The sequence below is a fragment of the Gobio gobio genome, assembly GCF_949357685.1.
Source record: "Gobio gobio genome assembly, chromosome: 20".
Taxonomy (NCBI): Eukaryota; Metazoa; Chordata; class Actinopteri; order Cypriniformes; family Gobionidae; genus Gobio; species Gobio gobio.
The window spans coordinates 17,711,940-17,734,210 of record NC_137113.1 but is presented as its reverse complement, the minus strand read 5'-3'; the positions used below and the strand labels follow the sequence as shown (position 1 = coordinate 17,734,210).

General features: G+C 37.0%; 2 protein-coding genes across 3 annotated transcripts; one reads left to right on the top strand and one right to left on the bottom strand.

Moving 5' to 3' along the window:
- The first annotated feature begins 47 nt into the window (after positions 1-47).
- On the top strand, positions 48-9,870 carry dclre1a (DNA cross-link repair 1A (PSO2 homolog, S. cerevisiae)). Its single transcript, XM_079801589.1, has 9 exons — positions 48-670; positions 1,301-2,647; positions 2,870-3,003; positions 4,719-4,837; positions 4,989-5,132; positions 5,279-5,424; positions 5,864-6,018; positions 7,710-7,848; positions 8,868-9,870. The coding sequence occupies exons 1-9, from the start codon at positions 286-288 to the stop codon at positions 9,077-9,079; spliced, it is 2,781 nt and encodes a 926-aa protein (XP_079657715.1). The 5' UTR covers positions 48-285; the 3' UTR covers positions 9,080-9,870.
- On the bottom strand, positions 9,406-15,312 carry plekhs1.1 (pleckstrin homology domain containing S1, tandem duplicate 1). 2 transcript variants are annotated; one of them, XM_079801591.1, is made up of 14 exons: positions 15,054-15,312; positions 14,235-14,274; positions 14,034-14,122; positions 13,831-13,946; positions 13,598-13,750; positions 13,464-13,509; positions 13,187-13,270; positions 12,970-13,086; positions 12,803-12,858; positions 12,346-12,435; positions 12,109-12,234; positions 11,823-11,912; positions 10,239-10,371; positions 9,406-10,152 (listed from the first exon to the last, which is right to left on the bottom strand). In XM_079801591.1, the coding sequence occupies exons 2-14, from the start codon at positions 14,251-14,253 to the stop codon at positions 10,093-10,095; spliced, it is 1,179 nt and encodes a 392-aa protein (XP_079657717.1). In that variant the 5' UTR covers positions 14,254-14,274; positions 15,054-15,312; the 3' UTR covers positions 9,406-10,092. The 2 variants fall into 2 exon arrangements, with proteins under 2 accessions (XP_079657717.1, XP_079657718.1); XM_079801592.1 differs by lacking the exon at positions 12,109-12,234 and having other exon boundaries at positions 9,411-10,152; positions 15,054-15,126.
- Positions 15,313-22,271: the final 6,959 nt, after the last annotated feature.

The window sequence follows — 22,271 nt, the reverse complement described above, 5'->3', positions numbered from 1 at the left end:
CGATATATTTTGCAATATGGAAAATGCGAACATCAATATGAAAATATACGCTTTCAACGGTGGCGGTAAGTGCAATGACGAAATATAGTGGTCGGATTTATTTTCCATTTAGTTTTAACGGGTTTTGTTTAGAAAATTCACTTTTCTGAAGGCTTTTTGTGTCGGGATGACTTTCTGCATGATACGGTCTTTGTGCGGTTGCGTTTTGCATTAAGGGACCATGAATGTGATGTTACAAAACAACTATGTTCAAAACAAACCAGTAGAATCTGTTAATATTTACAAATGTCTCAGAGCGGCTCTGAGAATGACATCTGGGATTATAAACCTCTTAAGAAGACCAAAAAACGAAGCTGCAAATCACAGATATCAAGGGAACGTGGGACAAAGAGGAGAAAGGATAGCAACCCTGGGACATCAGTGCAAAAAAATAAAGTCAACAGTGCTGAAACACACACTGACCAAAATAGCAACACGGCTCCCAATAACACTGTGAGCTCAGGATATCTGGACGGGAATCATGGGAAACTTTCTCAGGATGTCCAGGATACAGACCCTCAGTCAGGAGGCTTCTGTCCTGTCTGTCAAATGCCATTTTCCATTTTGGTGGTTCAGTCTCAACAATGGCATGTTGCAGAATGCTTAGATACCCCTGTTGACAATTGTAAAGGTAATTTTCTTTTTTTACTTATTTATTATAAATTCAAAGATTTATAGTCTTTCTCCTGGATGCCCTCCCCACACTGCACATTTGTGGATGTCCAAACCATTTTGTTACACACCAGATTCAACTCACTAGCTCATTATTCTCAGCTCTAAAATATATTGTTGGCTAGAAACTGTTGGTGAACACAATCTTTTATTAATGATTTAGCAAAAAATAGAAATAAAAATAAATAATAATTATTATTATATATTATATATATGTAATTATATATATATATATATAAAATCATCTATGTAATTATCAGTAGTAATCAGTTAATATGGATATTTTGTTTGCCGATATCATGGTGAGCAATGAGATGATGGCCAATATAAAGCTGATCTGCAGTATATGATATTATACTATTGAATTTAGGCAGTAAATAATATGCATGATTTCTGCAAATAGATAGATATATTTGTTACATGAATTAGAAAAGTCATGGAAATTCATTGATCCTAAGGTTCGAGAACTCTGAGTACAATTGTCCATGCACTGAATTGGGTGTGAGATTTTAAAACCTTAACGTTCAATGTTTGTGAGAATACGATTGTATAATATTTAAGATTTTTTTTTTATCTTCTGATGTTACAGAATGTCCAGATGGTCTTCAATGTACATCCTCCATTCCCAATCATTACAAGAGGTACAGCCATTCTCTGCTCGCTCAGAGTCGAGCGTTGAACGACTGCACGATCCAAAGCATCTCAAACTTCAGCTTGAAGTCAGTTAATAATGTTGCTCGTACAACTGGTACGGAGAGCTTACTGGATAGTAAACTGAATGCATCTGCTTCATCCAGCCAAAACTCAACCCCTGGTGATCTGCCGAAGGGAACTCCCACCCAGAGCAATGCTCTGCTGCTTTTGCGCTCCCCTAACACTGAGGATATCAAGAAAAAGAAAGGGTGGTCTCCTTCCATCAAAAGATCTCAGTCCCAGAGTTCATCACAGGAGTCGAAAATGAGTGTTGTTCAAACGCTGACTAACAAGGTTAAAGAAGAGCTCTTTGAATGTAATGATGATGATGATTATATCTCCTACTCTCCCCTCTCCGAGCTTCCAGATGTGGTTGAGGAGCATAGGATGCAAAAAAACAATAAAGAGATACTTCACAGTACTGCAATGCAGGAAGATGCAAATGAAGTTGATAATGATTCTCTTAAACTGTTCAGCGATGAAGATGATGATCTGTTGTTTGATATGCTGGACGAATATGAAACTAGAAACAGGGAACATGGGCCAGACAAAAACTCATTAGACACCTGTGAGAAACTGCAGACATCGTTAGCACCAGATAATCACATGACCACTTCCAGTTCCACAGGTGTTTCCCATTCTCAATCAATGGGAACACATGGCACAACAAACAATGAAGGTCCAAACTCCCAGCTACCATCACCCCAAAGTTTGGTATTAGAACGTCTTCGGGATTGCATATCTAATCCTGCAAGTGTCAACAGTTTGGCTTCAACTTATGAGGAAGTTAACTCCACTTTCATAAACCAAGAGTTGTCTTCCACCCAAACAGACCTATCCATAACTCAGAAAACACCATCTATGGCTCCTAGGAGGACTAAGACAGGACCCTCTGGATTAAAGCAAATAGACATTGGAGTGTTTTTCGGCCTGAAGCCATTGAGCGAAAAAAAGGCTGAGGAGGCAACGGTCAGAGAGGCCGATCAGCAAGGGTCTAGGAAAGCGATGATTTCAGAAGCTCAGGGGGAAGATGCTAGGCAGGGTAGACAGCGTAGGAAGACCAAAGCACCATCTGAAGTGTCCAGTGTTTCGTCTGCTGCAGAAGATGGTACAACTAGGCCCACGCAAACAGAAGGAAAGAGAGGAGGGAGGGCAGAGGGGTGGAAAAGATGGAACAGAGGAAGAGCGACAGATGGATATCCCGAGGAGCCCAAGCGCTGTCCGTTCTACAAGAAAATTCCTGGTTTGTGAACCGCTTTAATGCTTTTGTTTTGACCTACTTAATACCAATTGTTATGATTATATGGGCACTAATACTTCATGTCTTAACAGATGTGCCAGAACTTTAATGTACCAGATTGTGTGTAAATATATTTATTGTTGCTATGATATAGCTCAAATATTGTTTAGCTTGAAGGACGGTGTTTTGGTCTATTGTACTATCATATGATTTTTCTCTGTTCAGGAACTGGATTTGCTGTGGATGCTTTTCAGTATGGGACTGTTGAAGGTGTCACAGCCTACTTTCTCACTCACTTCCACTCGGACCACTATGGTGGCTTGAAGAAAAACTCTGTCTTCCCCATCTATTGTAACAAAGTACGTCTCCCTGCCTCATTTCACTTTAAAAACCATGAAAACATGATTTTCCTTGCTATTTAGGTCCTGTCCACATGAACACGGGTATTTTCAAAACCGCAGCTTTTTCTATGTGGTTTGGCTGTTCATCCACACCAGTGTAAAAAAATATGGGCGACGTGTCTTCATTCTTTTCCGCTGAAGAAAAGTGAAGCCGCCGGACGTCTGAATATGGCGCTGACATCTCAGTAGTGTCAGTAGTGACCTCGGGACCGGAGTCTGCGCAGTAGAGAGCAGGAAGTAGAGCCGCGATATCAAAAGCCCGTCCACACTCTTGCAGATGCAGAACAATTCATTATGTCCGTGTGAAATAAACAGTTATGGAAATGTAGAAATTAAAGCTTAAGCTCCAATATCCTCCAGAAAATCCTGAAAAAAGTCTGTTTGTGCCTCAGTGACATGATGTGCCTAGTGTTTACATGAGGCAAGTCTGTGCAATAGCGGACGTAGCCAAAATATAGCTCCTAATAACTGATCTAACTGGGCTTATCACATGTATACAGATACATGCACAGTTCTCCCATTATATTGCAAAACAGACATCAGAATGCAATACTACGCAGGACTATGATTATGACAATGGCCTTTTTTCAGGATTCTGATTGGTCAACATGGCTTTACGGTTAGGGTTATATCGCCACCCTTTGGTTTGACATGCTCTTGACAGCGTTTCATAGCGTGTTTTTGACGCAGAAGTATAAATCAGCCTTAAAGGAACACGCTGACTTTTTGGGAGTTAGAGTTTGAGTTAGATAAGTCCATACATACCATTCTCATCTCCGTGCATGCCATAACTCTGTCTGACACACCCACCTCTAGACATAGAAAATCGCAACTTTTCATTTTCCGTCGGTCTTAGTACACAATGTATCTATACACATCAGTGATCACAACATGTAAATAGGAAAATGTTGGTGTTATTTTGTCACTTATTGAGCAGTAGGCTAGCTGGAGCCATTTACCTCCAGTCTTTGTGCTAAGCTAGGCTAGCAGTGAGTGTGTCAGACAGAGTTATGGCACGCACGGAGATGAGAGTGGTATGTATGGACTTATCTAACTCTGGGGGATACGGGGAATAAGCTGAAGTCCCAAAAAGTTGGCGTGTTCCTTTAACACATGAATTTACTGTGTAGAAATACTACATTCATAACATTCAAAATGAAAAGCTACCTTCCAAGAAACAAGGGATACTGTAGTTCACCCAGAAATGAAAATTGACATTATTTGTTCCAAACCTTTCTTCTGTGAAACACAAAGGAAGATATTTTGAAGAATGTTTGGAACCAAACAACTGGAGACTTTTCTTTTATGCTCCACAGAAGAAAGAAGTTCATACAATTTTAAATCAACCTTAGGGTGAGTAAATTATATCAGAGTTTTCATTTTTGGGTGAACTATCCCTAAGCTGCGGAAATTTCATGGTTATGATATCAGAATTGTCAAAACATTAGCATAAAATCTCATAGATTTACATGTCAATCAGTGTATAAGGGTTAGACAAGGGTAGAAAAGGGAAAACCTTTTGGCACAAGAAACCTTTAAAAGGGGACTTGGAAAATGGGGAAAGCAAAATGCCATGAAACAGTAGAAAAATATTTTTCAGTTTTTTCTTCAGTGATGGTGTCAGGGACGATTTATTCTTATTTTTCATGACAAACTGGTGTTAATCATGGCAGGTAACCGGTAACCTTGTGAAGACCAAGCTGAAGGTGGATGAGCAGTATGTTCATGTTCTACCAATGAACACAGAGTGTATAGTACAAGGAGTAAAGGTCACTTTCCTGGATGCTAATCAGTGAGTGTATCTTCTAACTAATGAATGTTTGAAGCCAATTTTATTTCTTTATTGCAGGACCCTATTTTTTTTTCTTGTGTAACATTATTATAATTTTTTTGGACTGTTCATACAAGACTTTAATTTACTATAACTGCCCCCCCCCCCCCAGCTGTCCCGGGGCAGCCATGTTGCTATTTGTGCTGCCAGATGGCCAGAAGGTACTCCACACAGGTGACTTCCGGGCTGATCCGTCCATGGAGCGCTACCCAGAGCTGCAGGGTCTTAGGATACAGACCCTCTATCTAGACACAACGTGAGTTCCCTACTAACAAAGCTACTTTTCTGTTATGCATTCTGTTTCTCTTGTGTCAGTGTATCTCTGCTGACCACTTTTGATCACATCAACTGAGACCGATGTTAAATGCGATTAAAAAAAACTAAAAACCTTTTCATCCATAGGTATTGCAGCCCAGAGTATACCTTTCCCACTCAACAGGAAGTCATCACCTTTGCTGTAAACACGGCTTTTGAACAGGTCACACTGAACCCTCGTACACTTGTGGTGTGTGGCACCTACTCAGTTGGGAAAGAAAAGGTCTTTCTAGGTGAGTTAACAATGTTGTCCTGCTTTGCCCAGACCTCTTGTAGGCCTTGTGATACTTTATCCACTCTTGAAAGGACAGATTGTTCGCCTTTCTATAAACCGTGACCATCATGAATGAGGTTCATATAAATTAAAATGGTTTGCAGATGCTGTCCTAAATTGACTTTGAAAAGTTCTTGTTCAACCGTTTGTCTGACTGACTTTGTTCACTTTATAAGATGAATCCATGATTAATGTCCTATGCTCATTTACTTCTAAAGCTCTGATCACAAAGTGTCCCACTGTGGACTGTTATCTCCGCTCTCCATTAATATGAAATCTCTTGACTGTCTTACTATATTACAACTTCTTTCCAAATCCCAAACAGACTCATTTTTTATTCCTTGTGTTTATAGAGATGTATAAGCATTTTTTTTTACCTGTCTCACCTGTTCCTCTAGCTGTATCGGAAGTGTTAGGCTCTAAAGTATGTTTGTCCAAGGATAAGTATAACACCATGTGCTGCCTGGAGTCCGAGGAGATTGGCTGGCGCATCACTACAGACTGGCAGGCGGCCCAGGTGCATGTGCTTCCTATGATGCAGCTCAATTTTAAAGTGAGTTGAACTGCATTTAAAACTTCTGCGACTCGTCAGTAATGAATTAAGAAATGCAATTTTTATTATCTGTAATTTTTGCTGTTTGAATTCCTAAGTGTATAAAAAGAGCTGATTATGCTAAACACAATCAATGAGGCTATGTTTACTTATTCAATTTGGTGTTTAAAATTCATGCAGAGTTCAGTGTTATCTTAAATTTCCTTGACGGCGCGTTTATGCTAATGTTGGAGGAAAAAATTACGATTCTAATTACAGAGACCAAGTGCCAACGCAGCAGTTCTGGCAGCGGTAGCACTGATTGAGTCTGAGAGAAAGTAAATTCTAATGAGACGGTTGCAGATAATAAAGATTAGTTATATGATGTGCCCTAAACCATTATAAGCCACTTTTCTCACCCATGCCAGTGTAGATGTTGATTCAGAGCAATATCGGAGCTGTTCCCAATGAGAAACTTGTTTTAATGCCCATGACAGGAAGGAGGAAAAATTGCAAGAAGAGGTTAATTGTAAATTGCACCACATTTTCTTTTCCAGCAACATTGAAAAGTCATTATGTAAATTGAAAAGAAAGAAAGAAAGAAGAAAGAAGCTGATTGCAATGTGGCATCATTGACTTTGATTACCCTGCAAGTTTTTTCTGTATACCCTACCATTTAAAAGTGAGATTTTTTTTTTAATGTTTTTGAAAGAAGTTACTTATTGTCACCAAATATACTGTAATATTGTGAAATATTACAATAAAAAAAAAATGTAATTACCGGTAATGTTTTAAAATTTATTCCTGTTATAACAAAGCTGAATTTTACTCCGATCATCATTTTTTTTAATCAGTGTTGTAAACGTTATGCTGCTTAATATTTTTGTGGAAATATTTTTCCAGGACGCTTTGATAAATAGAAAGTTCATAAGAACAGAATTTATTTGAAATGAAAATATTTTGTAACATTATAAAAGTCTTTACTTTTATTACATTTTTTTGCATAAAAGTATTAATTTCTTTAAAGAAATATTCTTACTGACCCTGAACTTTTGAACCGCATTGTATTTTCACATTTGCATTTATTACGTTTGCACAGGGATGTAGCCAGACCTTTTTTTTTTCAGGAGTGGCCATGTAAGACCCAGTGATTTAATTGGGGTGGCAAAAAAGAAAAAATATATAAATATAAATAATAAATCAAAATAAATAAGTAAATTCTGCTTTAAATCTAAAGAAATCACTTAATATGCATCTAACTGTGACACTGTGAAGCCTGTCCATAAAACAGATGTGAAATGGAACCCATAAAATGGATTTCATGTAACTGCACCTCAACAAACACTGGTTAAACTGGTCCCACTGCAATAAGAGTGCTGCAATTTTACAGAATGTGTCGTGGCAAAACACTCCAGACTAGTACATTGATGATGCGTTGTTTTCTCATAATTATTCATGAGACTGCGTCGCCTTATCCTAGAAGAAATAATACATATTCATGACTGCACATGCACTTTCTATGGAAGCTTGTTTTTACCACTGAATAAAAAATAAAGGTAATTTGTGACTTTTTATCTCACAATTCTGATTAAAAAAAGAAAATATAATTATGCAATATGCGAGATATAAACTCGCAAAAGGAATTATTTTTTTAATTATGTTTTCAATTTTTCCTTTCATGTTTTCACAACTGGCCTTTCTTGACTGTACAGAACCTGCAGACACACTTGAATAAGTTCTCCAGGAAGTATGACCAGCTAGTGGCCTTCAAACCAACAGGCTGGACCTTCAACCAAACTGTTAGAGTGGAAGACATTCAACCTCAGACCCAAGGGAAAATCAGTATCTATGGTATGTGTATGTACTATTTATAAAGGATTTTATATAATGATTGTATTTATCTGATTCATTATAGCAAGTGCAGTGTTTAGGAGCAGTTAGAGAAGTGGATGTACAACAGAAGGGGTTGTTTCTGTAATACAGTATTTGCATTTTGTTTTCATAAGAGGAAAAAATACCCTCTATTTTGTCTGGTGACTTTAAGAGCCCCAGGCAAAATGAGTGAGTATTTTTGTCATCCTTTTAAATCAAAATGGGAAAAGGCATTTGACAAAGCAAATAAAATACACCGTATTATGTTTCTCAATTTGACAGTTTTATGTCATTTTAATAGGGTTGCTCCATTTTGCTTAGACATGCCTATAACCAAAAAATAAATAAATACAGAAAATGTTTTATTGATATGTCACACCATCCCTTCCTTAATAAGATCTTACAAAGGATTGCTTTCGATTAAACTGATTTTCAGTGTAGACACAACACAGCCTTGTCATTCTGTTCCACTAACTGACAAGATTATACCTAATGGCTTCGTATGTGGAATGTAATTACATTATATTGATTTTTTTTCTTCTCCCTTGCTGAAGTTGTTAGAAATGCTGAATGTCGTTTCAGGCTAAGAACATCATGCCTTGTATTAACAGAATCAGCAGATGTGATTTGACCCAGAGAAAAACTCAAGATGTCAGATTTCGCAAGCCCAGGGTTTTTAATTTCAGAATATCAGCGATCTTCAGCCATACCAGGTGCTGCCTCAAGCAGTAGATGCATCTTATTTCACCAGCTCTGCTGGAATCTGAGACGTTCGACATCGGAATTAATGTGAATTTGTGCTTGTTACTTCAGACAGCAGACACCATACTTGTAAAATAATGGTACAAAAGGCTAGAATATGACTCTGCTTGAGCAGCAGAAATTATTGTTGGTTCACAGACTTTTGAAGATGACAAGCAATTTTTATATAAATAGTTTTTCCCAGCATTTCAAAGATTTTGAAAGATATTTTCCTACTCTATACTTATCTGTTCCAGGTATTCCCTACAGCGAGCACAGCAGTTATCTAGAGCTGAAGCGTTTTGTGCAGTGGCTGCAGCCGAGAAAGATCATCCCCACTGTGAATGTGGGCAGCTGGAAGAGCAGGAAAGCCATGGAGGGCTTCTTCTATGAGTGGCAGACTGAACCCAGAAACCTTAGCTCAACACCATGTGCCCTGAGAAGCTCAAGCTGTGGAACAAGGCAATAAAGTAAACTGACATCCACAATCAAACATTTGGCCAGACAGTCAGATGGTGCCTTTATTGATTGGACCACTCGGTGGACCATTTCTAATGTGAGCGTTTTGGGCTGCCTTCTCACATTTGAAAAAAAGGGACTTTACTTTCAACCTTCCATTTAAGTGCTGGTTGCATGATGGTTAATAGTGTTTCCTGTTACTAATGGCTCCCCTGCCTGTTTTTACCTTGCCAATGATGGAATGGACCACATATGCCCTCTTATTTTAGGAGGGTTTTTTTTACTCTGATGCTTTTATACGTTTCTAAAGGAAATAAATTCTATCCACTCTACACTCGTTTCACACATGCACTAATGATTTTATTCTCTGAATTGCATATTTATTTCATACTTGTGTACATACAAGATCATACATTTTCCTGTAAGAAAAGTAATGCATTTTAATACACATGCTCAACAGTTCTTTAGTAGGTAATCAGTAGTTCAAGATTTTAGTTTTAGTAATATCCGAATCTCATTTCAATGTAGTAAAAAAAATACACTTGGATTTGTTACAAGTTTCAGTGCCGCTGCTATACATATACATGAATGATATAAGAATAACAAGATTAAGTTTTAAAATAATTCAGTTTGTGTCAGTGTGCCACCATGTGGTTACAATATACTTGCACTTCAGTACACAGATTCACATTTAAAAATAACATCAAAATACTGTTCAACATATCTTTAATGCTGTCCCAACATTTATTAACTGCTAGAAGAAATTTCTATTAAAACGTGTACATTTGTTTCTTCTACCTCATTAACTTCACTGTGGACATTCCTGAGATATCACTGAGAACACTTTATCAGCTCATTCTGTTTTAAATCACTGTCAACTGATCTCCAGCGCAGTGCTGTTACCCACTGAGAAAAATGCAGGAGAAACTTTCACATTGATGAAGAGATAATAGAAGGGCCTGAAAAAATCTGATGAAGAAGATCAGTAATGTGCTGTGAGATTAGGTCGTTTTGTTTTTGTCCTCAGCAGGGTTCAGAATGTAGAGGGACGGAGCCTGGGAGCCGTCCGATGGTCAGTTTAACCTGAAAGGGGAGCAAAAAGAGTTAAACTTTAGTTGTAGCCCTGATTACATTTACAAAAGCATTCTTGTACTCTGACTCATGACTACCATATCCTTGCTTAGTCTTCTTAGGTATGTGTGCATCTCCTCCACTGTGTCTGTCAACAGGTCATTGACAGCCAGGATCTGATCCCCCTTATGGAACAGACATGAGTCCTGAGTCTGCTGACACTTAGACACACTGCAGGAAAAGAGATGTGGAGGAAAATAACAACTTAAACATCATTTATTTTGAGGGGACACAAGTGGCTTCGAAAAATATAATTATTTATTATTTATACACACACACACACACACGCGCACACACACACACACACACACACACACAGACAGATGGATGGCTAGTTAGTAGGACTGGGTAAATCATTTTGCGATTTTATTTGATTCTCATTTTAAAGAACCAATATTGATTCTTAAATACCAAGGATCTATCTTTCAGTCCATGCTGTTTTCAGATGATGGATGAACGGAACATTGTAGCGCGCCCCCATCCAATAAATCGCAATAAGCTTTGTAACTTATGATATGAAACTAAGTCTCAGCTTTCGAATTCTGTCCATTTTATAATGAAATTCAAACTACAAATACAATTTTGGAGCTCTTTAATGTGGTGTGACAGGCCGCTATAATTCTTCAGTCTAACGCTTAATCTCTTCCGCTTGTTACAGCTCAAAATAAACTTGAATGAACATCAGAAATTATGATGAAAAATACAAGGCAATTTATTCCGTATGTCGCATGAAATCACTCAGTGTTTCAACCGCGGAAAGACATCGATAAAACATGCAGCTTGTAAACAATGCCAAGTAATGTTACCTCAGAAAATCCATTCAATGGCCCAAAACTCATTAGTCAGATAGAAAAATGTAGCCTTGAGAGGAACATTTACAAACAGTGCATGTTTGAATAAATTCATTTAAAAATTATGTTTAAATAAAAAAAAAGAAACTATGTAAAAATTATGTAATGAAAATGTTTTATTATAATGATACTATAAAATCGTCCTTATGTGTAATTTAAACGCAAGTAGCCCATACACTGTAAAAAAAAAAATCAGGTCTCCAATTGAACATTTTGTAGTGACTGATCACATCTAAAATTTTTAGTTGGCCAAATTGAATTTCTGTGAATTAAATTGCATCAATTCACAGAAATTCAATTTGGCCAACTGAAAAATTGAGATGTGATCGGTCACTAGAAAATGTTCAATTGGAGACCTGAATTTTTTTTTCAGTGTACAAGTTTTAACATTTTAATCTTTAGTGATGTCAACTGAGGTTCCCTGTATAGTTTTTAGAGCATTATTTATTTATTTTTCCTTCCTTTCCCTTTCCTTTTTCCTTTCAGATGGAGGAAATTTGCCATCTGTTACTGATAGGCCTGAAAACGATATCGAATTGAATTGAAATCGAATTGAATCACAAGCTTGTAAATCAAAATCGAATCAATTTGTGAATTTGCATCATTGCCCGGCCCTAATATATTGTATTATTGTAGTTGTTACATACACCCAAGCAAGCTTGCATGAACTTAGCTCAAAAACCAATATTTCAACTCAATATTTGAAGTTTTTCAGCAGACAGAGTATCTATAGAGCAATGACTTGTCTTAATTTATCTGTGAGAACTGTACCATGGTTTGCCCGCCTCCTCTGTAAAGATCAAGCTTTTCAGATCTCGATGATTTACGCAGATTTCCTTCTCGATAAGGGTGTGCGTTTCACTGAGGAATGGAAAACATGTCAAAATGTCATCACAGTTGATTGACAACTAAATTCTACAGTGTTATGATATTTTCAAACTGTTGTTTTCTATCTAATTGCTCTTCAACAGATACTAAAGATATATTTAGAAACAGTACAAAAGATATATTTTCGACATACTGATAAGGCATAAATCATTTCTTGTCTGGAACTGACCCGCTCATCTTAGAGGAGGCACAGATTCCATTAGAGTCAAAGCAAGTGTTTTCAGAGTTATTGTTCTGGTTTCTTGCATTACACAAATTCTGGGATGACATTGATTGATGACTCATTATGGTGGTGCTGAAATTTACAGAAATTGAAAACTACATAAGAACATAGTTTACACTAAGCTTTATATGATTTTATCCTCTAGGGTATTTTTTGCCTTTGTCAGTGTGTTTAGTAGGCTACCTGTCTGACTCGGTTTGCGGTGTCAAAGAATCTAAGGCTTTTGTGACACAATCCAACAGACTGCCTTCAGATGAACCAGTCACACTCTGCCTTGAGATAGAAACAAATAATTATCATTTATTATTTATAGCACTGATCAGCAGCCAGTAAAGTCTATAAAACCAGGCGTCTAAAAATCAGTGAACTCATCTGCATGCAGAGCACATTTATAAAAGACTTAGCAAAATGACTCTTGATTACCACAAACAAGCTTTCATACATTCATTGCAACATTAACAATTTCAAAAGACGGAAATCAAATGAGCAGCAAATTTAAGACAAATGGGTCCACCTTATTAGATGGTTATTCAAGAAGATAAATCTACAGAGTAATTTTACCTTTCGAGGAACAACAATCACTGTCTAACAGGTTAAAGAGAGGTAAAGGACGTTTAAATCTAGAATGTGTTTGTCATACCCAGATGACATGTCCTCATTGCTGTCCTCATTGCTGTCCTCTGCAGTCTCGGTTTCCTATACATCGTCAAACAAAGGTATGGGTTTTTTATAGTCAGAATGAATCATGAGTAAGTGTTTGTTTTTTATATGTGAGAGCGTGTTTTTATTGTTTTAACTATACAATACCTCTGTTGCAGATGAGCTGTTCTTGGGTGGTTGGCTACATTGACCGTGCTGAGTGGTAACACCATTAGATGCTGACTTCGTCCTGGGTGGCAATGGGGGTCGTCTATCAACTTTAGTCTACAGTTAAGAAGAGGTACAACTCAGAAATAATTTAGACAGTTATGGGAATTGAATTACAGTCACACATAAGAATGTGAAAGCAATGTTGATGATTTACCTCTCCAGGGTCACGGGGATTTTGGTCACTAGAGTTGGATTCTGTCATGATCTGAGGTTCAGTTTGTGACTCAGATTTGATATTCTATGAACACAATTTTGAAAATTAACTGTATAAGACCCATCAAATTACATTGATTAGTTAAAATATATATATAAAAAAATGCAATTGTAGTACATTTTAAAATGTCAAACATTTAATATATAATTTGAATAAAAAATGATTTATTCAAAGACCGTACTGATTACAGCTTTTCATATTAGGTAAAAAGTCTAACCTTCGCAACCCCGGATAAAGCATTGAACCATCTATCCACCTCCTCACTGAAAACAACAGATCATATAACAGCACTAAAACAACTAGCCTTTATTTACTGGCCTTTATGGTAAAGCAATGATAGTCATAGCAAACCTGGGGTCTCCAATGAAGAAATATTCTCTTTGGACCTTCTCTTTTGGATCTTCTGCTTTCATGAAGAGCACAGAGGATGCAGAGCACCTGAAGTTTTTGCAGATCCATTCAAACGCTGAATGTGATTCAGGGCGCATATACAGCAGTGTGATTCTACATGGAAAAAAAAAAAATTATATAATATATTTATAATTTTTGCTCATTTGAAAAGTATTCAGCAGATTTCGTCTTACGTAGAAACCGCTATGGATTGTATACATCTGTCTCTCTCAGTGGATTTGTAGTATTTTAGCTCATGGCTGCTTTCGTTTGTCTTTGTGAGCACAAAGAAGCGACGCTTCCATGTTTTCTGCAATGGAAAATGAAACTTGACATGCAGAGATAATACATGTAAACTGCTGATATTTGATGTGTTAAGGAAATCCAAATATTATACCATGATTTTCATCTTGCTAGGAGGGGGGGACTTGTACAGATAACCTGAGTACACTTCGTGTGCTTCATTGTGACATGGAGCATTTGAATCTGTTGCAGAAGAGTACAACCAGACAATAAGACACATGTTTTCTTCTGATCTCTTTTCCTGCTATTCTGGTTCCAGTCATTCTATATTGTTCACAGTAAATTTCAGACATACCTGTTTTATTTCTGGACATTTGGATGATGTTGACTCTTTGCTAAAACAGACATGATATGGGCTGTGAGTGATGTCTTCCTCACACATATCAGACAATATTTAAGCAATGATTGATGCTTGAGAATTTACAATATAGAAAAAGCCACAGTGCTGTAGGTATTTTACACAAATGTATTCATAAAGTTAAAAAAACTATAATCTTCACATCAGACCTTAAAAAGGACAGTTAATACACTAAAACTAAAGTTGTCGTTTAAATTTACTAAACCTCATGTCATTTATTTTTGTGGAACACAAAAGGAGATATTTGGAAAAAAGTCCATACAATGAAATTCAGTGGGTCTAATGTTGTCTTGACCCCACTGGTGTTCATTGTATGCACAAAAACAGTTCAAACATCTTTAAAGTATCATCTTTTGTGTTCCGCGGAAGAAAAAAAGTCATACAGGTTTTCAGCGAACATGAGGATAAGTTAATGATGACATAATTTTCATTTGAACTATCCCTTTAAATGTACAATTATTCCTGAGTCAGCTCATCACGACAATCCATTCTATGAAGGAATATTAAAATACAGAAAACCAAAGCAAAGATTTTCACTGAGAGCACATGGTCAAAAAACTACTATTTCATAGTCAAATTGTTACTGACTCATTTGAACTGAGTGCTTTCCAGTCTAATTTTTCAAACTGTAAGAAAGATGCATATTGCCAAAATATAGTAAGCAGTAATGTTGCCATCATTTCTTTATGTGCTCGAATAAAATGGACCAGGCAGTCATAAGATCAGTAGACCTGCAATATATTATAAATACATTACCTTCACCACTGTATGTGTTGCAATTAAAACCGTGTCCTCTGTACAGCGGTCCTGTTTTCAGAATGCATGTCATGATTTTGAAGGAAGTCAAACTCCTTTTGTCTTTGAAGGAGGTGGAGTTTTTAGTTATGTCATCAAAGAGTCCTCCCTTTTTACTAGATTATTACTGATTACTAAAGCGATGCATGGTGATTTTCTTTTCCTTAATATCTCAGATGGCTGTGGTTATTCACACCATTTCCTTTCACCATTTTTCTTTATTTTTTTCAAATTCCAAGCTTCTAGAAAAATTCCACATCATTTAAACTTCCTTGAGAAGGGTGCCATGCATGACCTTGTTTTTGGTCCTTTATGATAGCATTAGAATATATCATATACAGTATGTAGATAATATCATATACTGAGTACATTGAGTCATATTTACAATATTTACATATTACAGTATATTTAATATACTTATAATGAGTCATTAATAATCATAAAATTCAGTAATAGTCAATAATACTATCCTCATAGACATAAGATTAGATACATGAGACTCATCAAGGTTCCTAAATGAGTGCCTTTTTTATTCAAGTAAGCCATAAGAAACACTTGCACATGGACAATAAATTAATGATTAATTAATCCGAGTCAGATTTTAATCTGTTAGTTTGGCTTTCGGGGAAAATGTTTAACACAAGGAACTAAGACAAAGTCTTAAAATGCCAAAACATTCCTACAGTGCATTTCAACCGGAACTGGGAACACTTCCCGTAACACCTGATGTATCGGAAAAGGAATGGCATTTATTTCATATATTTGTTTCATCCTTATCCTGAGGTTACCGTATTAACCTTATCCGCTCCGTATCTGGACCAGATGGTGGACCTGCACCCAGAGACGACCAAAACACGGCCCTGAATGTCAGCGGAGACCTTGAAAACTAGACTCTAGAGACAGATCCCCTGTGAAGACTTTGTCGACTGGATCCTCAGCAGATCAGCAAAGACCACGATAACCAGAAAATTCCTCTTCGCAGACCCTATGGCCAGCTTCAGCTCCTCCTCCCTATAAATGCCAGTGTGATGCATCCGACCTTTGAGCAGAAAGAACTGGTTGAAATATCCTGAATGAAAAATCCAAAATCTGAATTGTGATGCGCTCTGGAACAATAATCACACCATGTTGCTTCATTTGGCCAGAGGATAATTGCCCACCGACTGATCCTGGTTACTCCCAAGGTTTTTTTTCCTACATTTCTGTCACCTGATTGAGTTTGTGTTACTAGCCCCTTTTTTTGGCTTGCTTAGCTGGAGACAATTAATATTCAGCAGTATTATTGATTTGACTGCTCTGGCACTATCGGATGAGAACTGAGCTGGGTGATGACATCACTGTTTTCTGCAGACCTGCTTTATAGCTGAATTGAACTTCGTCCATAATCACTGAACTTTTCACAGTTCTTGAACTGAATCAGTGCATTTTCAGAAATCACCACTAGAGAGACCTATTCGCTGTAGACACCCTGGAGACATATACCACATGATGTGAGCTATCTGTTAGCATCCCCATTTATCTCAGTGACCGATGCAGGAATCTACAAAGAAACAAACAAAATTCTGCAATCTGTGATCTGCCATCTTGGTTCATGTGACCACAGAAGTTTTGTGGCAACAGTCAATTGTAGCCAGTTGCAGCAAACACCCTGTGTTAAGCAAACCATTAGGGATCATTTGTTTAGAATTCTATCACCGCATCTACATTGGACACCACAGTTGACGTGTTGCAAATCCATTTGTCCTTTATATTAGAAGTATTGGGAGTGCTTGGAGTACGTCATAAATAGAACAAGGCATTAGTTTAGTGTTGTGCCACGCTGAATCGTACAGACCCACATCCAGTGTAGACAACAATCACTGATTATAATGGGTTCTATTGTCTTTTTTCGCGTTGCATCTTGCCACTTGCATCCGTTGTAGACACTGTGTAACTGGGGTTTTCTTAGCTTAAAGGGTTAGCTGTGTGCCATATGACTAATCCATAAATTGGTTGACCAGGCATCCCAGTTTCCCTGGGTTCTACAAGGTGTGTCCCCACAATTCTCTAAAAATGGAGAAAGATGCTTTTTACTCTGCCGACTGAATCGTTGCTACAACTGTCAGCAAAGAGTAATGGATTCATGCTAATATTTATAAATCTTATAACCCAAGTTACCCAACGGAGTATATTGGGTGTGTGCATTTTGGGTGTGCGTTTACATCAATTTAAATTAGCTAGAGATCAGTCATCAGGTAAAAGATACACTCTGGAATGCTAAAAAGCATGCCAAGTCTTTATACTGTAGGAAAGGGCAATCAGTCAAACAAGAAAGATTCAAGTAACAACACAGTTTTGATGGGTGATAAGCTAATAAAAGGACATTTCATTGGATATGATGAAAAAAACAAATAGCACAAACAAAACATAAAATATGGTTACAATGTATGATTAGATAATATATAAAAAATGAAACGAATGTTTTGTCTGTGTGGGTGGGGGGTGGATATTGACTGGAAGTTTCCAGAATTTTAAGTGATAAAAATGTCTCGAGCCTTTGGACTATCAGTTGTATCTGAGGGCATGGCGGGATATACAAAAACATTCTGACATCACTGAAGAAAACAATAAGTGAGAATGAGGAAACACATTTTTGCTTTATGAATAATCTGAAACTACATGTAAATAAATCTTAACTCCAGAAATACATACACTACCAAAAGTTTAAAAAAATGAGGTCAGAAGGATCGTCTCTTATGCTTACCAAGGCTACATTTATTTGGAAAGTAAAAATGGTAATATTGTGAAATATTATTACCGTTTAAAATAACTCTCCTCTATTTTAATATATTTTAAATTGTAATGTATTCCTGTGATGGCAAAGCTAAATTTTCTTCAACCATTACTTTAGTCTTCAGTGTTACATTCTAATATGCTGATTTGCTGCTTAATATTTGTGTGGAAACATGAATTTTTTCCAGGATTCTTTGATGAATGGAGAGTGAATAGAACTTTTTTTGTAGCAATTAAACATCTTTATTGATACTTTTGATCAATTTCATACTTCCTTGCTGAATACAAATATTCATTTATTAAAAAAAAAATAGCCTCAAACATTTGTGGTGTAATATGATTTACATGATTACTAGTTGTCACTGTCTAATGTTCAGCTGATCGTTAGAATTAATGTTTATAAATGAACCCATTGACCAAAATGTAGTTTCCTCTAGAAGTAAACTCTGTTTTAGAGGAAGCCTAATGACTGCAACTAAATGTAAAATGAATGTAGAAAATACATTAGCATTAGTAATATCCACATATTCTTCAAGACTTGTGTATTTTGCTAACCACAGTTTATTTCTATGGATAGACAATAGGTTCACTAAGTGGTCTTTATATCATGCAGGAAGGAAATGTGATGCTATATTGAGAAGGATTTTTCAGCCCATTGATTTGAGCTTTGAGAAAGGCATCAAACTATCCTCCTAATTACAGAAAAAAACAGAATTGGTATATTATTAGGAATGAAAAACTGCTTCGCTAGGAAAGCATCTTCAAGAGGGGTAATTATAACATGAACTAGATAGAATAGCCCATCTTACTCTGTATCGCAGCTCTTCCCCTAAATGCATCGGCAGTAAAAATAAATCTAATTGCAAAACTGTAACTTGCATGCAATTTGATTATTACACCTTGTGTAAAAATTGTATGATCTATTTTTTTTATATATTTTGCCTTCCAGTAAAGTGTATTGGATGTGAGCCAAAGAGTCCCTGACAAACCTGCTTTCTCCAATGAGAAAGCAACCTGTCATCTTCTGAGATGGATAAGGTTTCTGCAGACCCATATACAGAAACATATCAAGGCAAGATCTAAGAAACCTCGAATAAATGAATAAATGGTAATAATACATTTTCTCTAAATTGTACATTTATATATGCATGCAATAAGTAACTAATGTCCTGTATAAAGTGATATTCTGTGTTCTTTTTTCTAGTTAACCTCACTGGATTCCAGACATTGTAAGTGTAATTTTACTGCATTCTAGTGACGTATCTTTATTTGGAAAAACAAAAGCACAATTGTTAACATTGTTTCATTTAAGTTCATTTCTCTGTGTCCATCATACATTATGAAACATTTCATAGATACCCTCTGCCCATCTTAGCAAAGAGAGCATTTTGTTCTTTGTGTTCTTACATAGGAATAGTTTCTTTGGACTGTATGCATCCTGTTCAGTCACTTTTCAGTCTCAAACCCATTATTAATTGGTTTCTAACTACATTCCTATTTTGGTTTACCTTGGTTCATCCAAGAGGTTATGTGGCTGTGTGTTTGTTATGTAAGGGATAATGTACATTCTGTCGGATGTTATTGCAGAATAAACTGCCGTCAAGTCAGGCGTCACCTTGAAGGGGTTTATCTTGCGATAACAACCGACTGGATATACATTATCCCGCTTATTACACGGCTACTTTTCTCAAGTAAATTAGACACAAAATATTGTCTTGAGTTTAAATATTTTATTAGCTCTTACGTAAAGCTTCCACGAAGAAAAACTGTTCCAAACTGCTTTAAGCCTTTATCTATTGCTGGAAAGATTTGTTTTTACCATTAATGCTGAAATTAATGCTGAAAGGGATATTTCATCCAAAAATGAAAATTAGCCCATGATTTAATCACACTTAAGTCATCCTAGGTGTACATGTCATTCTTCTTTCAGACAAATAAAATCTGAGTTTTATTTAAAAGATGTTTAGGGTTGGGGGTGCTGTGTTTTTGTTTGCACCTCATTTTTATAAGAAACAATATCGAGTCTATAAAACACGAAAGCACAACAAATATATTGATGAGAACACTCGTTTGAACAACATACACACCGGGACATTTGACTGCACATCACATTTTTCACAATGTTGATTCTTCTTGCAATCGTAATGCAATGGACTGTGGCCTACATTAAACCTTTAAATAAATGGTTTACACAGTCATATACAATAAAAGAGCCTGCACAGCGACAGGAAATAAAAATTAACGCAAAAAACCTGCCTACCTTACCAGAGCATGTGAGCAAAGCGGAGCTTCATTCATGAACTGCTCACCGGTAAAATGACATGCGCTCAAATCCCGCTCCGACATGATATTTCTCTGTACTGTAGCCTACTATACTTGTAGCCATTAAAACATGCATTTAGTTTCAGTTTAAATATTATGTTATTTTTTAATTTCATTTACATTGAAAAGTGAACAGGAGACATAAGATGCATAATATGTCAGAAGACATGGGGGTCAGAAATGATTTTGAACACTTCATTAAGTTTTGTTGAAAGCCTTTCTTTAAAGTGAATTTCGTTTTGTTTAAATTGTATCTTAATTTTAATCAATGTTTTATCAACCAAATTGCCCAGATTTAATAAATAATAAGCAAATAATAGCCTATAACAGACAATGACATGGAGGCGGTGGGCCGTGTGAACAACGGCTTAAATGAACAACTACTAGAAAAAAGAAAAAAAACTTTAGTCAGGGGCAGCCCTAACTATTTATTTCAGATAGACCTATATTTTATCCAGCAAGTCACAAAGGGCATTCTGGGTTGAACGTGCGGTGCTAAGCGGAATGAGCTTTAGAAATGAACAGAATTTTCAGAAAGGCGCTCTCCACTGGAGGAAATATTACCGCTCTTTCTATGCACACACCGCAATGGTCACAATATTAACCAGCAGCCATATCACCCTGTAGACTGAGACTGGTTTCCCACTGAAGCTAAGCAGGGCTGAGCCTGGTCAGTACCTGGATGGGAGACCAACTGGGAAAACTAGGTTGCTGCTGGTAGAGGTGTTAGTGAGGCCAGCAGGGGGTGCTCACCCTGTGGTCTGTGTGGGTCCTAACACCCCAGTATATTGTGATTGGGGACACTAAACTTTAACAAGCACCGTCCTTCAGATGAGGCGTTTAACCAAGGTCCTGACTCTCTGTGGTCATTAAAAATCCCAGGATGTCCTTCGATAAAGAGTAGGGGTGTAACCCCGGCATCCTGGCCAAATTTGCCCATTGGCCTCTGTCCAATCATCCCCATATACAATTGGCTTCATCACTCTGTCTCCTCTCCACCAATCAGCTGGTGTGTGGTGAGCGTTCTGGTGCAATATGGCTGCCGTTGCATCATCTAGGTGGATGCTGCACATTGGTGGTGGGTGAGGAGATTCCCCCCTTCTATGTAAAGCGCTTTGAGTGCCTAGAAAAGCGCTATATAAATGTAACAAATTATAATATGACCTCATGTATGTTTTAAAAACATAATTCAACATATAAATAATACTTTTTAATGGGCCACTTAAAATGTTTATTACAAATAAATTACTAAATTCAAAAAATGTATATATGTACATGAACAAAAATTTGCATTGCATTTGGAATCCTTTTAAACCAGGGGATTTGAAACCAGCACCCCCACTTCTCGCGGCCCTGGTTGTAGTTTTGTTTTTGACGTCCATAAAAAATGCAGCTGTCCGTCAAATAACATGCACCACTCTGGAGGGTTAATAAAAGCCTTCTGAAGCAAATTGATGCGCTTGTGTAAGAAAAATATCCATATTTAAAACTTTATAAAGTAAAGTTCCAGCCGACCGCATAAGTGTTTTTCAGTCACAAGATGGCGCCAGGCAGTCGAGAGCAGAGTCAAACGTTAAGCACATAATAAGTAGTACCGGTCAAGATAACTCATAGTACCCGTGTGAGCGTTGTGTTATTCACTTTAGCGGTTGTTATCTGGGAGTAACATACTGCTGGAATGCGCGATTGGCCAATCAGAATCGAGTATTCCACAGAGCCCTGTAATAAGTATACATACTATACACAACTATACATACAACTAGAATGTACATTTCCCGAAGAAAATGTGAGTGGTGCTTGCAGTGGCAAAACTCACCACTCGCCTGCTACCCTACACTGCTGGCAATTTTTTTTAGCAAGATGCTAACACAATTAGCATGTTGCTAGCATATTGTTAACATGTTGCTAGCATTTTGTTAACATGATTAGCATTTTGCTAACATTATGCTAAGACAATTAGCATTATGCTAACACAATTAATATTTTGCTAGCATTATGTTATTTACCTCGTTCTAGCATGATTTACCACGTTCCCCATTATAACACATACCCTTGTCTCTATGACACTGTGATCCAGAGTTATGG

Excerpts from the sequence above, each read along its gene's own strand:
- dclre1a (XM_079801589.1), top strand. The coding sequence starts at position 286 with ATGTCTCAGAGCGGCTCTGAGAATGACATCTGGGATTATAAACCTCTT. Across the intron at positions 671-1,300 it reads CCCTGTTGACAATTGTAAAG|AATGTCCAGATGGTCTTCAA; the intron begins GTAATTTTCTTT and ends CTGATGTTACAG. Across the intron at positions 4,838-4,988 it reads ACTTTCCTGGATGCTAATCA|CTGTCCCGGGGCAGCCATGT; the intron begins GTGAGTGTATCT and ends CCCCCCCCCCAG.
- plekhs1.1 (XM_079801591.1), bottom strand. Across the intron at positions 11,913-12,108 it reads GCCTCCTCTAAGATGAGCGG|TGAAACGCACACCCTTATCG; the intron begins GTCAGTTCCAGA and ends TCCATTCCTCAG. Across the intron at positions 10,153-10,238 it reads GAAGACTAAGCAAGGATATG|GTTAAACTGACCATCGGACG; the intron begins GTAGTCATGAGT and ends CTCCCCTTTCAG.